The sequence below is a fragment of the Heterodontus francisci genome, chromosome 9, assembly GCF_036365525.1.
Source record: "Heterodontus francisci isolate sHetFra1 chromosome 9, sHetFra1.hap1, whole genome shotgun sequence".
NCBI classification, from domain to species: domain Eukaryota; kingdom Metazoa; phylum Chordata; class Chondrichthyes; order Heterodontiformes; family Heterodontidae; genus Heterodontus; species Heterodontus francisci.
In genome coordinates, this window is record NC_090379.1 from 56,014,083 (window position 1) to 56,039,302 (window position 25,220).

Consider the following 25,220-nt stretch of genomic DNA (forward strand, 5'->3'; position numbering starts at 1 on the left):
AATAAATCTGGAATTAAAAAGCTAGTCCGAGTAATGGTGGCCATGAAACTACCGGATTGTCATAAAAAGAAAAACCCATCTGCTTCACTAATATCCTACAGGGGAGGAAATCTGCCATCCTTACCCAGTCTGGCCTGCATGCGTCTTCAGATCCACAGCAATGTGGTTAACTCTTAACTGCCCTAGCAAGCCATTCCATTGCATCAAACTGCTCCAGAAAAGTCAAAAGAATAAAACCTGATGGATCACTGGTCATCGACCTAGGCACCGGGAAATGACAAAAGGCACACCCTGTCCTGTCAATCCTGTGAAGTCCTCCTCACTAACATTTTGAGACTGGTGCCAAAAATTGGGAGTTGTTGTTATACTCACCAAATCAGGTCTTACAGCCAATGTCCAAGACTCCTCCATTACCACCCCTGGGTATATCCTGTCCCACCAGCAGGACAGGGCCACCAGAGATGGCAACAAAGTGGTATACAGTCGGGAGGGAGTGGCCCTGAAAGCCCTGAACATTGACCCCGGAACCCATAAAGACTCACTGCACCAGGGCAAACATGGGCAAGGAAATCTCCTGATCATCACCTACTGCCCCTCTCAGCTGATGAATCAGAGCTCCTCCATGTTGAACACTACTTGCAAGAAGCACAAAGGGAAACAGGGATGCAGAATGTACTTTCGGTGGGTGGGGGGGGGGGGGGGGGGGGGGGAAAAGACGGGAACTTCAATGCTTGGTAGCTCCACTACTGACCGAGCTGGCGTCTGCTAGACTGGGTCTGCAGCAGGTGCCAAGAGAACCAAGAAGAAAAAAATCTACTTGACCTCACCCTCACTAATCACTGGTCACAGATGTATCTGTCCATGACAGCACTGGTAAGAGTGACCACTACTCCTGTGGAGACAGAAGATACCCTCCAACGTGTTGTGTGGCACTACCGTGCTAAATGGGATAGATTCAAACAGATATAGCAGCTCAAAACTGGGCATCCATGAGGTGCTGTGGGCCATCAACAGCAGCAGAATTGTATTCAACCACAATCTGTAACCTCTTGGCCTGTCATATCCTTCACTCCACCATTACCAACACACCAGGGAATCAGCATGGTTCAATGAGTGTCGGAGAGGATGCCAGGAGCAGCAGCAGGCATACCTAAAAATGAGATGCCAACCTGGTGAAGCTGCAACACAGAAGCACATGCATGCTAAACAGCAGATACAGCATGCCATAGATAGAGCTAACCAATCCCACAACCATCAGATCAAAGCCCTGTAGTCCTCCCGCATCCAGTCAAGAATGATGGTGGACAGTTAAACAACTATCTGGAGGAGCAGGCTTCACAAATATCCCCATCCTCAAATGATGGGGGAGCCCAGCAGGTCAATGCAAAAGACAAGGCTGAAACATTTGCAACCATCTTCAGCCAGAAGTGCCGATTGGATGATCCATCTCAACTTCCTCCTAAGGTCCCCAGCATCACAGATTCCAGTCTCCAGCCAATTCGATTCACTCCACATGGGCTGAAAGCACTGGATATAGCAAAGGCTATGGGCCCCGACAACATTCTGACTGCTCTGCCAGGCTCGATTTGCTGTAGACCTCATTACAGTCCCTTCCCCTCCTGTCAGCATTCCGAAGGGATCGTTCCCTCCGCAACACCCTGCTCCACTCCTGTATCACCCCAGACAACTCGTCCCCTGTAATACCTGCCCTTTTACCTCCTCTCTACTCACCATCCAAAGCCCTAAACACTCCTTCCAGGTGAAGCAGCGATTTACTTGTATTTCCTTTAATTTAGTATACTGTACTCCCTGCTCACAATGAGGTCGCTTCTAAATTGGGAAGGCCAAACACAGATTGAGTGACCGCTTTGTGGAACACCTCTGTTCAGTGAAAGCATGACCCCAAGCTTCTGGTTGCTTGGCATTTCAATCCCCCACCCCACTCTCATGCCAACATTTCTGTCTTTGGCCTGCTCCAGTGTTCCAGTGTACAACAATACAAGCTCGAAGAGCAGCATCTGATTTTTCGATTCGGCACTCTACAGCCTTGCAGACTGAACATTGAGTTCAATAACTTCAGAGCTTGACTGGCCTTTTTTAAAAAAAAAATATTTAACATGTACCCGGTTTTTCATGTAGACAGAGGCTGCTCATTATTCCACTATTAACACTCTCTCTGGATTAATGCTTTGTCTTTCACCATAAGTATTAACACGCTCTTTGCCTTTGTCCCAGGACAGCTTTGTTATTTAATCTCTCCTGCTCTATGCCCCATCACACACCTCCCCTTTTGTTCTCTTTCTCACCACACCCCCCCACCCACTTTACTTGCTTAAAACCCAATTCTTTTCTAATATTTGCCAGTTCTGATGAAATGTCATGGACCTGAAACATTAACTCTGCTTCTCTATCCACAGGTGCTGCCTGACCTGTGGGTCCTTCCTGCTGCTGAACGCATGTTCAGCTGTGTTTGTTCGGGAGAGGGCATTAGCTGGAGCAAAAAAGGTCAAAAATTGCAGTGCAGGCATTAAATCAGGGTTTCACACTGACTGATCTCACAATCTGGCTACTCTGCTCACTTCCAGTGTGTGCTCTATTGCCCGTACCAGTGACCTCCCCAAAATGGTGCCCAGCGTAGGCCATGTCGGACGTGTACACATGCTAAAACAGTACCCATAACACTGCAGCTGCTGTCAGATTTACTCCAACAGTGAGCGCTGATAGCCTAACTGTTATTCTTGCTGTAAAATCTAGCCAATAATGAAGTAAACGTGATTAGCTTTCTAGTGCAACTTTTAACTTCAGTGTTGATCTTTGCATATTTTCAATGGTTTTTGAAAATTAACCCAACAAGCGCTATAACACTAGTACTCACTGAATGTCTTGGAGATGTCAGAGACTGCTTTGAAGACTCTATCCGAGAAGTTGACCTTCACCTTCACAGTCTTCATATTGGGCAGCTGGAGGCGAAGTACCTTGTGCTGAGGTGTGAACATCAGTTTGGCATCAGCTTGCACACCATATTTATCCAAGGTCCAGTGGGTTTTCAGAAGCCAAGTTTTTTTCTTCTCCCACCACAATGCATGATCTGACCAGTCTTTCTTCACATCTACAAAAGGAAAATAATTGGCTAGTGAGAACAAATGGTTTAAAAAAAAAAGTTATGCAATTCTCCCTCCTCAGTGCCTTGGGATGTTTTATAATGTTAAAGGTGCTATGCAAATACAAAAATTGTTATAATCTATATGCCAACTTTCATGGGGGCATTTAACTTGCCACACTCAAGCAGAATTGGAGACATTGAGATCTACCTGAAGAGGTGCTTTTGCCATGTGTTTGGATGCATTTCAGTGGCAAATGTAAAATGCTGCCTCAGGAGCAAGCAGGCAGCTGCCATCTTTTCTAGCTACCAGGGGAGGAACACTGCCAGAAAATAACCAGAAACTGCAACAAAAACAGCCATCAATGTACAAGTTTTTTTTACCCCAAGTTATAGAAACCAGCCACATATTACAGCAAATGCTTTCAAACTTGGGTCTTGACAGAGAGTCCATATGGCAAATAAATTTCAGTATTTATTGACATTCTACATAAAAATAAATTGGGTGGGAGAATTGAACAATGTTAACACTCTCTTTCAGAAGTTAGAGCAGGAAGTCCCCAAGAGTGAATCAATATTTGTAAGGGAGTTCCTCCAAGCAGAAAAGTTTGAAATCAAATTTTTCAAGAATTTACAAACACAGGATAAAGTGAATGGTGCATTAGATCATATTCACATATAAGGATATGAATCAGCACAGTTCAATGGTTTCAAACAAGATGTCTGCTTCTGGAATTCCATTTATGTCCCAGCACACATTTACACGTTTGTGTTCTCAACAGTCAGCCAGGTCTGAGAAAACAGGCTCTGGTCAGTGTTTCTTGAGCAAGAAAATTACTTATTTCTCACTTCCAATTGCAAAGCTCCTCAGCTATTACTCCTCACCAAATTATTCACTCTAACAACCCCCCCCCCCCCCCCCCCCCCCCCCCCCAAGTGCTCTTCTGCCAACACACTAGCAGATCAGGATTCAATGATTAATCAGATTGTTTTTGTATTCCATTTTTACTAATTCTTCCCTAATATACAGATTTCAGTTAACACATTAGCCAAAAATTCAAAACCTTGGCAACCTTCAATGTTTTAGGAAGCCTTTCTGTTCATGCAAGTCTCAAGATTGATTTGTATGCTGCGCGTATACGGAGGTCTATCATTTGCATTCTAGTTTGAGAATGGGCAAGTCATACAAGTTAGCAATCTGTGCGCTTGGGTAGACACTGGAATTGCCTGCTGGAATTCTGTCCATCCAGACTTTTCAACTTCTGACCGCTGCAACTAAACAGCCTCCAAAACAATTTCCATCCAACTCAAAAAAGGCAGTAGCTGCTTCAGGACCAGTGCTCAAATGCCACCTTTCTAAGGGCCCTGAAAAAGTCTAACATTAATGAAAACAACTTTTTCCCTCCCATGTCTGAATGTCTATTAAGTTCAGATAAATGGACTTCTACACAGATCACGCCACTTAGTTAACCAGCACTACATTACATCTACAAATAAGTTGAACAAGATTTGCTATTTTTCAGGCTACGTTTTATGTTGGATTTTAGGTGATTAATTACAATAAAAGATTTAAATACAGGCCAAGGCATCACATTACAAATCAGTATAATTAATAACCAACAGCCTCAGTGGGGGCGGGTTCCCCACTCAGAGGCCACATAGTCCAAGCAGAAGTGTACTAGGAACCCACAAAAGGGTTCTATCAGGGCCACTCAGCTCCAGACCTAGTTATAGCCTTGGTCCACACGGACAAAAAAGCTGAATGCCAGAGATGAGCTGCAATTCACTGCCCTTGACAACAAGGCAGCAGTTGACCAAGTGTGGCATCAAGGAGCCCTAGCAAAATTGAAATCAATGGAAATAAGGGGGAGGGGGGAAAACCCACTCCACTGGTTGGAGTCATACCTAGCACAAAGGAAGATGGCTGTGGTTGTTGGAGGCCAATCATCTCAGCCCCAGGACAACCATCTTCAGCTGCTTCATTAATGACCTACCCTCCAACACAAGGTCAGAAGTGGGGATGTTCGCTGATTAGAGCATCCAGTACTTTTCACAACTCATACTGAAGCTGTCCATGCCCGCATGCAGCAAGACTTGGATGATATTGAGGCTTGGGCTCATAGTGGCAAGTAACATACATGCCACAAGTGCCAGGCAATGAGCAAGAGAATCTAACCATCTCCCCATGACATTCAATGGCACGACCATTGCTAAATTCCCCCATCAATATGCAGAAACTTAATTGGACCACCCATATAAATACTGTGGCTTCAAGAGCAGGTCAGAGGCTGGGAATTCTGTGGCAAGTAATTAAGTTCCTGACTCCCCCACCCCCCCTCCAAAGCCTATGCACCATCTGCAAGGCACAAGTCAGGAACGTGATGGGATGGTTGTAGCTTCAACAACACTCAAGAGGCTTGATGCATCCAAGACAAAGCAGCCCACTTGATCGGCACTCCAATTACCACCTTAAACATTTACTTCCTCCACCAATGACACCAGTGTGTACTGCCTACAAGATGCACTGCAGCAACTCACAAAGGCTCCTTCAACACCACCTTCCAAACCTGCAACCTCTACCACCTAGAAAGACAGGGCAAGAGATGCATGGGAATACCATGACCTGCAAGTTCCCCTCCAAGTCACACACCATCTTGACTTGGAACTTTATAGTCATTTCTTCAATGTTGTTGGGTTAAAATCCTGGAACTCCCTTTGTGACAACACCGTGGGTGTACCTACACCACATGGATTGCAGCAGTTCAAGGTGGTGGCTCACCACCACCTTCAAGGATTATTAGGAATCGGCAATAAATGCTGGCCTTGCCAGTGATGCCCACAGTTCAAGAATGAATGAAAAACAATGTTAAATAATTATTGGCCTCGAGAGTCATGGGGGAATGGAGGACGCACACGCACACATTTAAATTGACTATAAAATATAAGAAATTGAATATATAAAAAAGTAGACAATGTGACTTTATGATGAGAAATGAATTACGCCTGCACATTCTGATTAGATTATACCTCCCATTCCAACAAATTCACATGCTCCATATGTAACCCTATGGGAGATTCACTAGTATATTAAAAATAAAGCACATGTACAGATTTTGTCCATCTGAAGTACTTCCACTGTCATAGTTTGATGCTTTCATGTCATTTAAAAATTAAACAGCCCATGTAAAAACTTTGGATTGAAATCATGAGAAAAGCAGGTGTAATGCTGTTGTGACAGGCCCATTACCAATTGCACCAATTTTCTATTTTGAGGTTTCTTAATTCATTTACCATCTTGTTTTTTTTTCCTGTTGGAAGGCAAGTCATTACAGCAATTATCTTTATATGTATTTTTAAACCTTTTAATTAAAAATCATTTGAGAGTATTTGGCTCTCTCTAGGCATTCCACTCATTTTCAGTCACCCTCTGGCTTCTTTTACTAGGTACCTTCTCCTCCACTGCACCCCAAAGTGCTCGGTTATCCCAGCCTTTACTTCCTGTATTTCAAGCATTTTGAGAGGACCTCAGTACATTTAAAAACAATTAAATAAAGTTTTAAGAAATATTCAGAGAGCCTGCTACTCGGTGTTCCATTGTTCAAAGATTAATCCAAAGTAGTCAACTCTCTAGAACTTTTAAATTGTACATGCTTATCAAAAACAAAAAATGTTTCTCCAAAAAAAAAAGCAAGATTCACAACCTTCACTGGAAAGTTTCCTCTGACAACACCTGTGTAGCAGATGGGACTGTGCATAATAAACACCATTTTATTGCACACACACTGCCTGATCTAACCATGGAAGAAGTGAGACCACGTGTTCAACAGAAATTTATTAGCCAGTTTTTCAGGCCGCAACTATGCGGCAAACTACATTTCTCCAACAGTCCTCACATACAGTAAACTTTATAGAGCAGAAGGGAGAAAAAGTGAACGCTGAACAAGATGGCAAAAGCAGGAAAGGATTTAGGGAATGTTGTCCAAAACCAAGTCAAACAGAAGGCTTCTGGGAATGAGGTAGCAAGACAATGTTTCAGAATGCACGAGTGTGATGCTTAAAAGAACAGCAAAGCGCAACCGAGAGCAAGCAGAAGACTAGCACAGCTGAAGGAATTAAGTTACAACGGCTGCATGCTTCCTAGCTATTGATACATGAAGCAAATAGAAAATATAAAAATACAGCCCAAATGCTTACATGCATTTAGACAATTAGAATCTTTGGGGAAAAAGAATCACCAAAGAAAACAAGAGAAATTAAGAGAAGCAGTGTCACCCACCCCTGTCTTTGTGCATCTGATATTCATGGTATATACTTTGCTCTTGCCAAATTTAATACTCCAATCCACATTTATGGTCTTGTGGCCTGGGACAACATTTGCCCCCCTGAAGCAAGCAATTTGATATTCCCTTGTAAACTGTATAGATTCCTTACTTACATTACAAATGGCAGATGTATTCTAGAAACCTGTATACCACTAGAAAAAAAAAAGAGCTTACAACATTATAGGAAGCATGATGAAGTAATATATTGAGAAACTGCATTGGCAAGGGGTTAATAACATTCAATGTTTTGTTTCCCTTTCTAGGTCTCCCTCCATTTTGCAGTAGTATCAGCATTGCTGGAATATGCTGGACAAGTAAAAATGTTCCTCCATCAAGGTACCTCTAAGCCAATATTTTCCAAGAAGCAGAGAGGGGCTTATTCATTCTAATGCAAAGAAATATCTTAAGGGATTGATCCTCGAGGCCACACTGCACATTAGATAGCCTGATATACCTTTATACAGCAAATATACTGAAGGTTTTCCATGCAAATTTAGGTGGACAGCTGCAGGAGAAAAAAAATTCTGTAAATGTAGTGCTTGGATTCCACCACTATATCCTTTCAACAAATACAATAAAATCACAACCATGTACAATTTTTCTATTAGTTTAGGCAAGTGAATATACAGTGGTTCATCATGATAATTCAAGTGAACTTTTGGTGATCAATAACCACAGAATATTAGTCTAGAAATTGGTTCATTCCAGCCTGCCAGCACAAACTAGGCACAGGGAATGATCCCTGCACAGGAATGGGTCAGCCCAAGGTACACACTGTATTGGGCCTAATTTAAATGATGCTGGTGAGCTGCTGGGCAGCCCCGGTCAGCTTAGTGGCAAAGTCAATTGAAATCTGGAGTGAAAAAGGTTACTTTAGAGCAACTGCTATTTGCTCGGGTCCACAAAGAGAGTTGTGGATTTAGGTTGTTATTTTTAATGAAACGGCAGTCATTTCATTTACTGCTGCCCATACAGGGCAAAAAGCAGGTTGCCAAACTTCATCCTGCCAGAATGTTAGTCAACTCGACTCTATGGCATCTTGTTTTATAATGGCTAGCAAGACAAGGTCAGTTTAATTGAATCATAACTTTTAAGAATTAAATTCACACTTTGTATTTCAAATTAGATTTACAGAGAAGCTATCGCCCTCAATAATTGCACAAACGTCATCCACTTTTTCAACTGGTGAATAGGCCTTTCACAGTAAATATCCAGGCACAGAAAAACTAGTACAATCGGTGCAAAAGAAAATTCAAAAATTTGAGAGATCATCATCAGTATTAGATTCAGGGACTTATCCTGAAACGTGTACTGCAAACACTGCACAATACATACCACCAAGCTGCTTTCATTATATTACAACAATGTCAAAGTGACATAAAAACCCTATCCTGATGAACAGCTGTTTAAGATTAAATTTGTATGAAACTACACAAACAGTAAAAAGGCCAACCATGGCGTTTGTTGTGTCTGTAAATGTAATGTCTTTTTAAAAGAAAATAAATGCAGCTTAGATTAGTGTAACAGTGGCTAAATTGTGAATAGTCTTAACTTGGAATGAATAATTTCCATTCTCTTAAAAGTTTTGAAGAGAACTTACACATCATACTACCTGAAAACAGTGATATCTAATACACCCACACACGCACAGCACTGCTAAAAACTCCATTTTAAAAAAGACCATTTGGCCTCTTTTACTCACTCACATGCATGTCCTAAAATTTTTAAAGCACAGGAGGTCATTCAGTTCATTGTGTTTGTGCAAGCTTCCTGAAAGAACTATTCAGTTTGTCCATTCCCCACCCTCTTCGTAAAAAGAATTTCAAATATCTGCCCTCCCCTCTTTTAAAATTATAAATTCTGCTTCCCCCCGCCCACTATTTTTGATGAACAAAAAAATGCCCAATTAACCTTCAGCTTAGTGACAATCTCAACCTTTAGGTACTGACCAGTAAAAGTGCTTTCCTATTTACCTCAGCAAAACCCAGTAAATAAAATTACATCATAAATTCTTCAGCAGGCCCTCAGAACCAAACCTTAAATCATTCGGCAAAATGCAGTGTGCACCACCAGGAAAGGGGAAACAAAAAAAAAAGAAAATGAAAATGGCTTTATGTCCAAGAATTGGCCTGCATAGCAAGTTTCACCACCACTGCTGGGCAAGTACTGAGAGATGGCTATGCTGTCCTTCTGCATAACAAAGTGGGAACTTGAAAGATGAAGTCACCTCCCAGGCTGTCGTTCAGCACATTTCAGCAGTACAAAATACAGGGGCATGGGAGTAGTTCATCATATACTATTACTCTGCCAGTCCCAACCTTTTAATAATCTGTTTAGTGATTGATAAAAGAATCAAAAGGTGACATGAGGTAAACATTTTACACAGCGAGTGGTTACGATCTGGAATGCACAGTCTGAAAGGGTGATGCAGGCAGATTCAATCATGGCTTTCAAAAGGGAATTGGATAAGTGAAAGGTGGGGGGGAATTCTGCAGGGCTACAGGAATGGGTGAGTGAGTGGGACAAGCTAAACTGCTCTTGCAGAAATCTGGCATGGGTTCAATGGACTGAATGGCCTCCTTCCATGCTGTAACCAGTGTATGATTCTATTACAACCAGACGAGCTCCTCAATGGCTCAGTAAATGTACTGTGCATTATAACATGGAATCATAAAGCACGGAAAAAGATCTAGCTTTAATCTTTGATAATACTATTTGACAGGTCACAGCAGGGAAAGTACAGGTGCCACAACTGGTCCCTGTTTCCAGACTCTGAAGGAAAGTTTTTGTTGGCTTCCTGTGGAGATGGATTTGGAAAAACTGCTTTAATATCTGAACAAAATGGTTTTAAGGATTGGATTCAATTTTGCAGATGCAATTAGTGAGCAAAAAGAATAGAGTGCAATGCTGGGCGAGTAGTAGTCATTGGCTGGAATTTTACACCGCCACCCCCCAAATGAACAGGCTGGTGCCGGGGGGGGGGGGGGGGGGTTAAAATTGAGTGGAAGGCGGGGGCCATTCCCAAACCTCCCTCGCCCCTGCTACAATTTTACATGGGGTGGTGGCGCTGAGAAATGGCCCGCCTGCGGCCAATTAACTGGCATTTAAGGGCCTCCGCCCACCACTGCGGGTATTTTATCCTTGGCACTTCGACGGCAGAAGCCTCAAAAACACCGCCTTGTGTCCTTCTTGCAGGCTTGTGGGGGGGGGGGGGGGGAAAAGGAAAGAGGCCCTCCTAATGGGGCACAGGGTGCCCCACAGAGGGCAGCCCCTGAAGCCCCAACTGCCCCCAACGCACAACACTCCCCCTGCCCCCCTAACCAAAACCCCTTGCCTCACCGGGGCCCAACCGATTGCCCCCAGCAAGGCCCCAAAAAAAAAAAAAAAAAAAAAAAAAAAAAAAAAAAAAAAAACTTACCTTAGTTCCAGGGCCGTCCTTCATCTTGCTTGTGCTGGCTGGATGTAGTCCCAGCCATGACCGCCGCTCCCAATGGCTACTGCTGGGACTAAGTGCTGCCGGCCTGTTGACTGGCCGGCAGCTCTATTAGGCAGGACTTCCTGCTTCAAGGAGGTGAAAGTCCCACCCAAGACCTATTTAGGGCCTGGGGAGCAAACAATCCCAGTGTGGCTCCTCAGGGCCACAGGAGGGCTCACCAACCTTTCGGCCAGTGGATGGGCCTCCCGCCCAATGAAAATTTCCAGCCATTGCTTCAATCACTTTATAATCAAATAACGTGGCTTCAACAAGTTTAGGCTTGTTCAACCAAGAAAATGCACTAGTTACCATTAATGTCAGGGAGAGAGTCGCTTAGTGAGACGAGCTACTTTCAACCACTGTTTCATATGGATATAAAATCATGAACGAGACAATGTAATTACATATAACACTGTTCTTCTTACACGAGAACAAATGTCTACACTTTTAAAGTAGTGTGCCTGTAGCATTTGTATGCATTCCTCAGGGATTTTAAGAATGTCTATAAATCCAAGTCTTTGTTTTTTTAAATGGTTACAAAATTCCAGATCAAAAAACGATATCAAACTGATCTGACACCCAAAACAAAAACAGATCCAAAATGCGCTACATCTGTAGCTTTTGTTTCCAACATACATTGGAATTCATCTTTCACTAATGCAGTACATTTCTTGTGTAGCCATGTAGAAGGTTCATTACTTGATACATCTATGATGCTAAAGTATTAATGGACATATATTATATAAAAACTTACCAATAGATTCACTGTATCAAATGCACACTCCTGCAACTTTTTTATGCAAGATGTACAACTGCATCATGATTAATTATGTAAACCAAAGTACATTTCTGGAAAAAGGGTGGTTCAGTGCAGGAATCAGTAGTCCATGGTGACATTTGGACATAATTCTTCACCCCAATGTGTCCTGCCAACCCAAGGAGCATAAAGTGAACAACTGACAGGACAGAAGAGAACACCAAGTATAATGCAAAGAATATAAAACAATTAGAGACTCAAGAGTTCAGCTCTCTAACATGTACCCAGTAATTATGTTTGTAATTAAACCTATATAATACATAAACTTGAAAATTAAAAAAAAAGGCCAAATAGCAGCATTAACAACTTTCTATCAAAACCCAAGCAACACTGGGCTGTACCTTGCTGGAGCAGGGGATTCCACAGTGAACAATACCATTAGATAGTTTTGATGAAAGAAGTTCACCAACCTGAAAACATTAACTCAATTTCTCTCTTCAAAGACCTACTGAGTATTTCTAGCATTTTCCATTTTTGTGTCAGATTTCCAGCATCTGTTTTTTAACTTCTGTATTTTCATCAGGTGAGTTTAGGCAAATTTTCTTTCTTCTTACTAATACTGTTGAACAATTGGGAAATTTGACCAACTTGCATTGAAGAGAGTTCAAAGATAAAAATTTGGAACTGTATATCTCTTTCCAAATGTGCCCTCTGCCAACTGGAACAAGCGTCACCTCCAGACCCAATTATTCCAAAGCCTTTCCATCCTCTGTTAACATCACCTCATCCAAAACTCCGCTACCCACACCAAATCCTGCTCATCCTTTTCCTTGCTGACGCTGACTCCAGAACACCCCAACACTTCCAATTTAATATTCTCACGTGATCTTCTCAACATTGGGAGAGACTAAATGCAAATTGGGTGACCGCTTTGCGGAACACCTCCAATCAATCAGTCCGCAAATGCAACCCTGAACTTCTGGTCACTGGTCATTTCCTTGGCCTGCTACAATGTTCCAATGAAGTTCAACGTAAGCTCTAGGAACAGCAGTTCATCTTTTGAACAGGCATTTTATAGCCTTACAGACCGAGTTCAATAATTTTAGATCATAACATTGCTGCCATTTTTTCCTTATTTCATGATTTTTTTTTTGCTGGTTCGCTCCCCCCGCCTTGTTCCTTTCTGTGTGCTTGGACAGCTGCTAGTCAGCCATTTACACCTCATCCAGACTCATCTTCTGTTTCTTCATTTGGCTTTGCCCCATGAAACCTTTGGTCATGTAATCTCTCCTGCACTCCACCCTCATCACAGACCTTCTCTTTTGTTTTGCTTTCCCCCACTCCCCACTGACTTTCACTTGCTTAAAGCCTATTACATTTCTAACTTTTGCCAGTTCTGATGAAAAGGTCACAGACTTGAAACATTAACGCTGTTTCTCTCTCCACAGATGCTGCTAACCTGCTGAGTATTTCCAATATTTTCTGTTTTTGGTTTCAGATTTCTGGCATCCACAGTATTTTGCTTGTGTTAAAATTCTCATTCGCGTGTTTAAAATCCCTTCTGGGCCTCATCTCTCCCCATCGCTGTAACCTGCTCCAGCCCTAGAACTTCCCACACCTCTGACCTATTGATCATCACTTCAATCACTAGCAGGTATGTTTATATAAATGCAAGTTTTTCTTGGGGGCATTTGGGATAAGTAAGTTTTATATTAAAATGGTGCACTGAATAAATTAGAACAATTTGCCCCTCCAACACCCCCAACTCTAGTTTATAGATGTATTCTCCCACTTCATGCTAGCACTCCCCCCACCCCTCAGTTCACAAAACTTGATTCAAACTAGTATATTAGTCAGCTAGCACCTTCTCAGCATCATATTTGAAGTCCACCCTTTTTCTTCTCTTACTCCTTTCCTTCCTTTCACTTCCCTCAATATTGCTATTGTGAATTCACTATTGCCAGGAGTGCTTCTCTCCCTACCCAATGCTGCTCTTAAACCTCCACCAACCAACATCATTCTCCAGCTTCCATCTCCCCATCATTCTTTCTTGCACCCAACCCGACCTCCACAAAACCCACTCAGGTGCTCCCTCCTCAGGACAGCAATGGGGCCTGAGTTGTTGCTGTTCGATGTTTGGTTGTTATGGGCTACTGTGGCAGCAAACCCTGATGCCACAAAAGATAGTGGTACTGTGAAGCAATACTCAAAACTGCAGCTCAAAAACATCTCCCAAACCTGCAACCTCTACCATCTAAAAAGGACAAGGACAACAGGCTCATAGGAACATCATCATCCTGCCTTGGATATACATCACTGTCACTTCACAAGGTCAAAATCTTGTAACTCCCAACCCATTAGCACTGTGGGAGGGCTTCATCACAGACGGCAGTGGTTTAAGAAGGCGACTTAACTTCTCAAAGACAAGTAGAAATGGGCAATAAATGCTGGCCCTGCTAGTGATCCACATAACCCATGCATGTCTTTTTTAAAAAACTAAAGAAGTCCCAGCGCAGTGCTGCGGTGCAGGGGGGGGGGGGGGGGGGGGGGAGAAGGGTTGCTGGTGGCGAAGTCCACGATTGATGCTGGCTTGCATTTGTAAATATGGACTCATGATTAGTAACCCCAAAAAAACAACTGTCCATGTCACATCCAAATTTGTAGTTTGTATGTATGATTGATAAATATTTAAAAATGCCCAAGTATTCTAGTTTAGTTTGTTTGATGAAACGGGAATCAAATTATCCTTTAAAATATACAGAAAAACAATGTGATGCTTTTTAAACTCATTCATATGGCCCATTGTAGAAGATGCTATTTCTGTATATAAAATTTAACTTTTATGCTTTTTTTTTGTACATTTATTAGGTCCTTCCTCCCCGATAACTCACTAAAAATCTACTAAGCAGTTACTGTTTAAAGCACAACTTATTGTTTGATGAGGAGCATGGGACCCATGCAATTTGGGAAGACTTTAAAAAGAACTGTGCAATGAGGAACACACATCACCATGCACATGAACAAGATTTGGTGTACACAGAACGTAATTCCTGTTACTCTGAGGTGACCATGGCACTCTGTTCCCAAAGTGTTGATTTTCAACAGAATGCTAGATACCTTCTAGCATTGTCTTTGGATACAAGGGAAAAAGAGAAATACAAGAGAAAAAGGGGAAGGAAAAAAGGCAATGGACATTCCTGAAGGTCATGTACCAAATTTGAAATGCTGGTACTTAAACTTTAAAGTGGCAATATGAGCTTTTATCTCCAATGACAAACAGATCAGCTACTGTAATCTGAGAAAGTTTTACTGTTCCCTTAACCAGACCATGCATGTGCTAAATTTAATGGGACCCCTCACTCTCAATTTTCTTCTTTGGGGCACTACAGTCAATTCACATGCTTCAAGAAAATTGGCATAGCATGCACATATTGGAAGTAAATCTGTGACATGTATTCTGATTTGTAAGATACCATAAATATGTCAAGGATGAGCAGCCTTTTAAATGCTGGCCTGGAGATAATGGCTTCTGCACTTGTGCAATAAGCTCGCATTCTCCGCGCCCCCCAATCATTTGTAACAAAGTGTATGTGCGGATAGACAGACATACATTTGAATAAAAAAAAAGTAAAATTCCTAAAATATCAATAGTTATGGAGAAAATTTACATTATGCATCCTAAAGCTGGATCAGCAGAGTTGGATGCAGAACAGAAACAAATGCAAATGCCTTACATTCAGTTTAAATGAGGCATATAAAATAAAGTTCATTATGTTGGCTTCCTGGGGGAATTTATACTTTTTTCTCTTTAAAAAAAAAAGTCTGCCACAATAAAATACAAAAGATTGAGTGCTGCAGGTTTTTACTTTGGTTGAGGGGGGGTGCAGAAAATGATAAATACAAGCTTTTCCTCCTCACACAAGCTTTCATGTGCTATTGTGCAGTGAGCACATGTCCAACAATACTGCTTAATCCAGTTGCCAAGAAATTACTGGCATTTCTTTCACACCTTATGGAATGCATCTAGTTGGCATCTCCTTCAGCAGAAGAGAAAAAGAGAGATCAGAAATTGACTGAGGAAACTACGAACATGAGGTCAGAAACAGGACAATCTTACTTCAGGAAATATCTGCGATAAAGTTGTGGTACACCTCATTCTGCCAACTTTCTTCTTTGGGCTGTCAGTCAATTCACAAACTGATAACACAACTAGCATAGGATGGACATATCAGAATAAATCGGTCATATTTATAGCATCTTACAAACCTGAATACATGTCAAGGGACGTAAATGTTAGCCCACAGATAGCTGCTCCTGTACTAATCGGAGACATGACTATTTTCATTAATTGACACTTGTGATATAGTCAAAAAAGAAAACCACATGCAATACAGCAAAGCTGCCAATACTACACAACTTAGATTTTCAGTTGCAAGCCAGTCAGAAGGCGCCCCTTCTCATCAAAATACATTAAAAGTGGCGAACGGTCAATCACATGGGTCGCTTTAATTTTAGCATTAATATCTTCTCTCCTTTCTTCTTTTTCTCTCTGTACATGGTTTAATATAAACCTTCATTTCTTCAATGTATGTGGGGAGAACCCCGCCTGAGCAGCATTCTCTTGCTTTGCCTTCACTCCTCTTCTGGTAAGTTGTAAGAGAAGTGCCAGAAATTAGCAGCAGAGACAGACATGAGATTGAGAGAGTTGAGTGGAACGTAGGGATGTTCTGCTCCAGTAGGGAGATTATAGAAATTTTCCTTTGTGCTAATCTAAAATTTGTGTTCAGTTGGAAAAAAAAATACTTTGTCAAGCAGGTCACTTTAAGCTGGGCAGCTTTTATTATTCCATACATATGTAATTGTTCATTAATTGTCTCTGAAATTATGGTACAAAAACAGAAAATGCTGGATATACTTAGGTCAGGCACAATCTACGGAAAGAGGGTTAACGTTTCAGGTTGATGACCTTTCATCAGATTACCAGCGTCTCCAGTATTTTACTTCTGAAATTATGGAAATTGCTTACACTGGCATTAGTCGAAGTGGCCTATAATTATCTTGGCTATTCTCCAATCCTGGTTAAGGAGGAAAGAATAAACCAACTGCACTATTTGCATATTTGAAAACTGAAAAATTGTGACCACAGCCTGCCTGTTACTTTGCAGACCTTTTTCAACAGCTTAGGCTGCACCCAATCAGGTCCTAGTGACTTATCAACCTCTGGTTTCACTAATTATTTCAGAACTAATTCACTTTCTACAGTTAACATTTTAATTATCCTTCTTCAATATAACCACACTTTCTATTATTTACATTAAAAATGTTTTCCAGCATACCATGATCCTCCACAATTAGCCTCACTTCATCTCCAAGCAGTCCTATCCTCAATAATAGTCCTTTACAAGCCTATGACATGTATTGATGTAGTATGCTAGACTTTTTCTCATTCCCTTTTAACCCTTCTAATCTCCTTTTTCACCTCCCCACTACATGATTATCTTGAGAAAAGGTCATTAACCCTAATGTTATCATATGTATCCCTTTTAAGTTTGTTTAGTTTTAAACTATTAATCCACAGAAAATGTTTGCCTTATAGAAATATTTGCCCTCTATTCTATCCATCTTGCTTAAAGATTAATTGCTTCAGATCTGCTTGCATTATGTTTTACCCAGTTAAATTTATGCCAAAACCTTTTCCCCCTTCTATCTTGAACTTGTATTTTTTTACTCATTATTCTTATGTTGAACTTCATTATATTGCAGTTGCTTTTACCATATATTCTCCTAATCTCACATCAGATATTATCGCCACTTCCATGTCTGAATTAAAAGCATACCATTAAGCAGATATTTGAGTGCAAACTTACGATGCCACAATGCAGTTATTAATGTGTTGCTACCAATACATTATATAAATACTGTTATGAAAGTACTTCCATTTTTGTTAAATTTTTTGAGGACTTGCTTTTTATTTGGAAAACTGAAAAAGGATTCCATGGATGTTTTTTCACTGAGGTCATTTAAAGGACTGAGAGGTCTTGTTTGCAAACAAGATGTACTGGAAGTCATCTGTCTTCAGATAAATACCTAGCAGGGGGCTTTTTTTTTTTTTGAGTTGGAGAAGATGCTTACAGAGAAGCGACAGGTTAAGATTTAGAGGGGTCAGGAGGCTTGACTCCTGAGATTGTCCAAAGCGAAACCAGAAACAAGCAAGCAGTCAGCTGGAGTGTAAAACAAAGCAGCCAAGACAGCAGTCACCCCAGCTCAGCCTTTTCCATCTCTGAGAAGCTTTTAGAAGTGAGTGTAAGAATAGAGAAATTGAGCTACATTCATCCTGAAAGGCCTGCTTGAAACTCCTGTTGCTGCATTTCTCCCGAGACGCTGGAAAAACCAGCTGGATAAAGCCTTGATGACGCCTGAATGAATTGCTTCAAAGAAAGATCCCAGTGACAGCTGGGATGCCAAATCAATATAGAGGGACAACTGACATCTTTCCATATCTTCTCTTATCTTTCTTCACGAATTAACAAGTATTTGGCCAAAGTATTTTTTTTTGTCTTTAAAAAAAATAACAGAGCTCTAAGAAGAAAATCTCTTTTGGTTAACCAGTGTGTGCGTGCACGTGTGTGTGCGAGGGGCTAAGGTAAAAAGGGACCTTTCACATTTCAATCCATGTGTTAATGTTTTGCTTCATTACTGATTAAGTCTTGTTTTATAATAAACAGATAATTTTGTTGTTTAAAAAAACCTGGTTGGTGCACTTTATTCTGGGAATAAAGAGTACAGTATACAATTGGCAGCATCGGTAACTGGGTAAACATTTAAATAGATGTTGTGACCTGTGGAAAAGTGAAACTAAAAAAAAAAAACAGTGCACTCCTCCTGCCTCAGTTGTGACAATATTTAAAACCAAACTTCAGTACACTGCATATTTTTAACTAACATCACTACAAACAGGACTTGTAACCACCATGATATATCACAATTTGGATCTCATATGCAACCTTCTGTGTCACGAGAGAAAGAAAGTCAAATTGTTTCTAAAGTACAGCCAATACCTTCTAAGATATATTTTTCCTACATTACAACAGCGAATATACTTTAAAATTACTTCAGTGACTATGAAGCGCCAGTAAATTCTAAGGCTGTAAAAGGCAATATATAAAAATGCGAGATTTTTAAAATCTCAGGAAGTGGAAGATTTCCAATTCACAACAAAAAAACCAGGATAAATTTAACCTGGCTAATTTCCACCTCACTACCTTCTCCCAATTATCTGTGAAGTGATGCAAGAAATCAAACACTTAGTCACAAATACCACTCTCGCAGACACTCATTACAGAATCACTTGGCTCCAGATCTCATTAGCTATGAGGTGATATGTAAAATTACTACCATTACTTCCAAGTTCCACCCCAAGTCAGGCAGCAAAGTTGGACATATAAGATTGCCAATCCTTCTTTGTCACTAGGTCATTATTCTGGAATTCCCTTTTCAAAACAATTAGGGGAACACCATCACTGCAAGGTCTGGGGCAGTTCGAGGGGAATGCCCATTGTACCAATACTATCCATGGTCAACTAGGAATGTAGAATAAATGCCATAATTGCCCATATCCTGAGAACAGAATTGGAACAAAAAAAATAAATCCACTGAAGGCAAAAATCAACAACCAAAATGACCTCAAGAAGGCACAATAATTGCACCTCGTGTCCTAAAAGAGACACACCAAGTTAAACACAGCTATTCTACAGCAGAAAAAGACTTTGTGCATTACCTGCTATAATGCTCCTGTCCTTCTAAAACAGTAAACTTCAAATACATAATACCTGGGTCTGATCCAATAAAGCAGGATAGAAAATAAAAAGAGATAGTATGATCATGATGAAAGGAGCAAGCAACAGATTTTCTTTTTAGGAAAAAAATGAACACTAATATTAAATCCCTGTAGAAATTGAACTTTTTCCCTCTTTTTTTTGTTAGTGCAGGGGCAGTCACTGTTACTACAATGCAGCAAGTGAAAAACTTGCTCAAATACAAAATCACAACAGAACACAGTCGTATAACCGGAAACCACTGGGCTGGGCACAGCTCGCAATTCTGACCAAATTGCTTCCTGTGTTCAAGGAGGAATAAAGTTGTGCTTAAACCAAGCAAGAATTTCAGTAAAGAGAAAAAAAAAAAATCACAAAAATATGGATTTCCTAGATTAAAATGGAGATATTAATTCCTCCTCCCTCCCCATCTTAACAGTAGGGGATGGAGTTAAATCTCATACATTAAGGAAGTCCAACAAGTTAGGGTAATCCAATAGTTATGACAAACATAGATAAGGTAATGCACAACTTGGTATTCTTTTATATCAATAATTCAAATAAAGTCACCCACATCTTAAACTGTGCTAATTTCTTCACAACTGTCCTGTCAGGTGAACTGAATGGCTCACTTCAAAAAAGCATACATAAAAAGCAACTTACTACAAATTCAGTTATTAACCAATATTTGCAACAAAACCATGAAACCTATGCATTTGTTTACTCTACATACCAATATCATATTAGTTCAGAATAAAAGAGGTTATTGAATTGCTGTCAGTGAATTCCAAGGTGCTATAAAAGGCTATGAGGGTAGAAAAAAATAAAATGTAAGAGGGAAGCACAGTCTGTTCAACAACTGAGTCTAGATGATTAGGTGCCACCCCTTTTCTGGCCATCACACGCCAAATTGTCAAAAGTGGCCAGCTCATTTCTGCAGAATTCTGACCTCAATAAACTGGCCTCATCCTGGGGATGTACAAGTAGCTGTCAATGTACAGAAACCACTTTCAACAATAAGCCTGTAATTGGCCTTAGTAGGTTCTGGTTTGGGCCACTTCCCAATTGGGTCTATTAAAGCAGTAACCTTATGGGGACAAGACAAGTCATAAACTACTCCATCTCAGCAGCTAAATGGGAAATTCTCCCAGTGTTCTGCTCAACAGAAAAAAGTTAAAATGATCTTTCATCTAACTTACCAGTCATAAAAACTTGCTGTGCACAAACTCATTATGTTTATCTAGACTACAATGACTACATTTAAAAAAAAAGTAACTTATTGGTTGTGAAGCACTTTAGGATGTCCTGTAGATGCAATAGGGCGCATTCTATGACAGCAGTGCTCCAGACCCAAACGATCCTTCAATGCCATGGAGATCCACTGCAAATGCTCCAAATTGGGGCTTTTCAACATTGATTTGCACAATGTACCATTATGCACAAAAAAGGTTGTTTTTGGTGGTGGTTTATATATTAAAATGAAATTCACTCACAACATTAGCTCCTGATCACCCAATACCACAAATTTAACAATTCTCATTCTTGTATTTAATTCCCTCAATGGCCTCACATGCCTCCCTATCTGCATACCCTCCTTCAGCTTTACAACTCCATAACCAACTCCACCTCCCTTCGCCCACCATTAACAGCCACACTCAGCTGCAATTCTCTCCTTAAAACCCTCTGCCTCTCCAACTCCCCCTCCTCAATCCAAACACCATCTCATTGACCAAGCGTCTGGTCAACCCTCCCATCACCACCTTCTTGGGCTTAGTGTTTTTTTTAAAATTATGCCTCTGTGCATCATATTAATACATTAAGAGAAACGATGCAAATAAAAGTTGCTGTAGCAATAATATACATTGGATTAGAAAGATTTCATGCAAAGTGAAACTTACAACCACATCTAGATGTAAATGATAAAACTCTGCAAGAGCAGCTGAGTCACACAGGACAGGAATATTTTAGGTTTGAATTGGCTCCATTTGTAATAGTGTTCCTTATTTTCAAGAACAAAAATAAACCCAGAAATAAACAAAAAGAGCAAGTTAAAAAAGATAATTTCACACTTTTCATTACAGCAAAGATGAACAAGTGGGTACCTAGCCATTAAAATGCATGGTATGGATGTATATAGATTATAAGCGGTCTCCAGAACTAAGAGCCACAAGGATAAAATTAAAGATTCAATATTGAGAATAAAAAAATCATCCCACCCATTCTGAACATTAAAAAACTTAAATCAGAAATATTCAATATTATTTTACTCAACTACATAAAAAAAACACTAGAAAATACACCAACGGCAAAAATATTTATGGAGACTGCTATTTTCTCAGACACAGATAGCAAAGAGCATAATGAATTGAAGTTAGCAATTAAAAGTACAAAAGGGAAGGTGGGGATGGGAGAGGGGAAAAATGGGATTAATGTAGGATTAGTATAAATGGGTGGTTGATGGTTGGTGCGGACTCAGTGGGCCGAAGGGCCTGTGTCGGTGCTCTGTATCTCTCGAAAATCAAAGGTGCTTTTAGACTATAAAGTATCAGTTCTTGCAATCAGTAAATTGAACCAGAAAACAATTTATATTTAATTTCTAACATAATGCTTGAAGTCACTAATGCTTTTTCAATTAAATCGGTATATAGATGCCTCTTGGATATTAATATTTATAGAATGCAATATTTTAAAATTGAAATAAGTTTATAAATCAACAAAAATCTGTTCTTCGGGGTTAAGAAGCACTGCAGAAACTGCATATACAAGAATGACGAATGGCTCAGTGCAGAAAATCGATAAAACTTTTCTGACAGGAAGTGACTTGTACTATTTGGCATGTATTACTGCTCAACAGCAGTATTCTTGGAGGAAGCAGCAATTTTGGCTGCAGCAGCTTTTCCTGTGTAATATGTAGCCCATATCATGCAACAGCTAAATTCTTTTGCAAGGTCATTTAATAAAATTTACAGTATTTGCTATGCATGGATCACTCATTAATGGTCTGCTTCAGATTTTTTCCAATGTAGCAAATGAAAATTGAAAAGAATTCCTATTTAATCTTTAGTTCTAAGACATAAAGCTAAGTAATGTGAAAAAAAATGCTTTTACTTCTTGCATTTAATTACATACACAATTATACTTATGATTGATGGTGACTGTGAAGGGGGAAAAAAAAGGAAAAAAGATTTTAAACAGGATGTTGAGCAGTCTACCCAAAAGACTGCACAAGGAAGACTACCTAATCTTCATTTGGTCATGGAATGAAGACATACAATCTCCAAAAAGTTCCATGTAATAAAACAGAACTGAACCATAATCCAGAGCACCCAATTATAAACAGGCAAGTCACAGAACAAAATCCTCAAAACATCAGTAAAAATCTTAAAACAGAAAACACTCACCATTAAACAATGAGCTTTAAATAGAGTTTAAGAGTCGTTTCTCCTCCATTTGTGGAGAAAGGGGTCACACACACACAAATTTAGGACACCCCTCAACCCCCCACCCCGGCACAGAGCCAGCTAGTGGCCAGTGCCCATAACTAGATCATGGCACTTGATTAACAGTTTAAAATAGTAAAGATCGATAATAAGCCTGATCAAAAATCAAAACAGGTCGTCAGGTTTGCAGAAAAGATCTACATGCCCCGTGTAAAAATGTTTCAAATCAACAACATATAATTGAGTATTTCAATAGAAGTGTCTGCAATTTTGATTCCTATAATAAACAGTCACTTTTGAATATATAGAAACTGGTTACTAGTGAAGCTTGGGGCACAATTCACCAGTGTTCAGCACAAAACCTCCAGGTTTTGCTGTAGATAAACCACCAACTCTGAATCCCTTTCAAAAGCCATGTTTTTTTTTGGATTTATACAGACAGAGAACATAGGCTAAGTGCAATTTGTGTTACATTCAATATACTGTAAATTTAATTGCTTTGTTCAACATTTTAGTGGTGTAACTATTGCAATTAAATCCAATTAATGATTTAATTGCAATTTGACTATTTTGATAAATACACAAAATCTCTTTCCCATCTAACTCAGTGCCAGAAAGCGGTTTATGTTGATCTCCCTCCTCCCATTCACATCACCATGTGCGCTTTGTTCCCTCATTTCCCAGATTGGAAACAGCATCAGGAAGCAAGAAAGCTGACACTTCAGCTCCTTGCTTTCTATTCTACCCGAAAGTCACCTGTATTACATTGTCTGAAATGGGCATTTCCATCAAATGCCAAATTTAAAAAGTCAGCCTAGAAAACAGATAAGGGGAGGATGGGAAGGAAGAGAAGTAATTTCCCCATCACCATCGGTCTTGTTGTAAAACATGAAATCAGATTGGTAAAATGTTTAATTACTAATTTTGCCCATTATAGAAACATGACATCTTGGATCTCCACTGCAACATTAAACTGCTCTAACAGTTAGAAGAACATAAGAAAGTAGCAGCTGGAGTAGACCATTTGGCCCTTCAAGGCTGCTCTGCCTTTCAACAAGATCATGGCTGATTTTCCCTCTGAACTCCACCTTCCCTCACTATCCCCATACTTCTTAGAACCCAAAAATCTATTGATCTCTGTCTTGAATATGCTCAGACAGAGCATCTCTCTGGAGATGAGAACTCCAAAGATTCACAACCTTTTGATTTAAGAAATTTCTTCTCAAATCACTCCTAAAGTGGCCGACCCCTTATTCTGAGACTGAGCCAGGGGAAATATTTTCTCAGCATCTACCTTGTCAAGCCCCTTAAAAATGGGCTATTTCAATTGAATCACCTCTCATTCTTCTAACTTCCAGGGAATATAGGCCTATTCTACTCAATCTCTCCTCATATGACAATCCTCTCATCCCAGGAACCAGTCTAATGAATTTTCACTGCACTCCCTCTAGGACAAGTGTGTCCTTCTTTAGGTAACGTGACCAAAGCTGCACACAGTTACTCCAGGTGTGGCCTCACTACAATTATACAGGGCATTGGTGAGATTTTTTTTACTTCTATACTCCAATCCCTTTGTAACAAAACCCAATATACCGTTTGCCATCCTAACTGTTTGCAGTACCTGCATGTTAACTTTTTATGATTCATATACAAGGACACCTAGGTTCCTTTGAATGCAAGCATTTCCCAGTCTCGCACCATTTAAAAAAAGCTTCTGCTTTTTTTTTTCTACCCAAGTGGAAAAGTTCACACTTTGTCACATTGTATTCCATCTGGCATGTTCTTGCCCACTTATCCAACCTGTCTACATCCCTCTGCAGCCTCTTTGCATCCTCCTCACCACTTACTTTCCCACGGGAGGCACAGTGTTGCAGTGGTTAGCACTGCAGCCTCACAGCTTCAGGGACCCGGGTTCGATTCTGGGCACGGCCTGTGTGGAGTTTGCAAGTTCTCCCTGTGTCTGCGTGGGTTTTCTCCGGGTGCTCCGGTTTCCTCCCACAAGCCAAAAGACTTGCAGGTTGGTAGGTAAATTGGCCATTATAAATTGTCACTAGTATAGGTAGGTGGTAGGGAAATATAGGGACAGATGGGGATGTTTGGTAGGAATATGGGATTAGTGTAGGATTAGTATAAATGGGTGGTTGCTGGTCGGCACAGACTCGGTGGGCCGAAGGGCCTGTTTCAGTGCTGTATCTCTAATCTAATCTAATTTGTATGGTCAGCAAACTTGGAGATCATCAAGTCATTGATACAGATTGTAAATAGTTGAGGCCCAAGTACTGATTCCTTGTAGTACTCCACTAGTTACAGCC

The 25,220-nt window shown here is 40.4% G+C and overlaps 1 protein-coding gene across 3 annotated transcripts in view; it reads right to left on the reverse strand.

Moving 5' to 3' along the window:
* Positions 1–25,220, reverse strand: part of fermt2 (FERM domain containing kindlin 2) — a 143,629-nt gene that overhangs the window by 105,887 nt on the left and 12,522 nt on the right. For all 3 annotated transcript variants that reach the window (XM_068039141.1, XM_068039140.1, XM_068039142.1), the window contains exon 3: positions 2,876–3,109. In XM_068039141.1, coding sequence (XP_067895242.1) covers positions 2,876–3,109 — 234 coding nt within the window. The remainder of the gene's footprint in view (positions 1–2,875; positions 3,110–25,220) is intronic.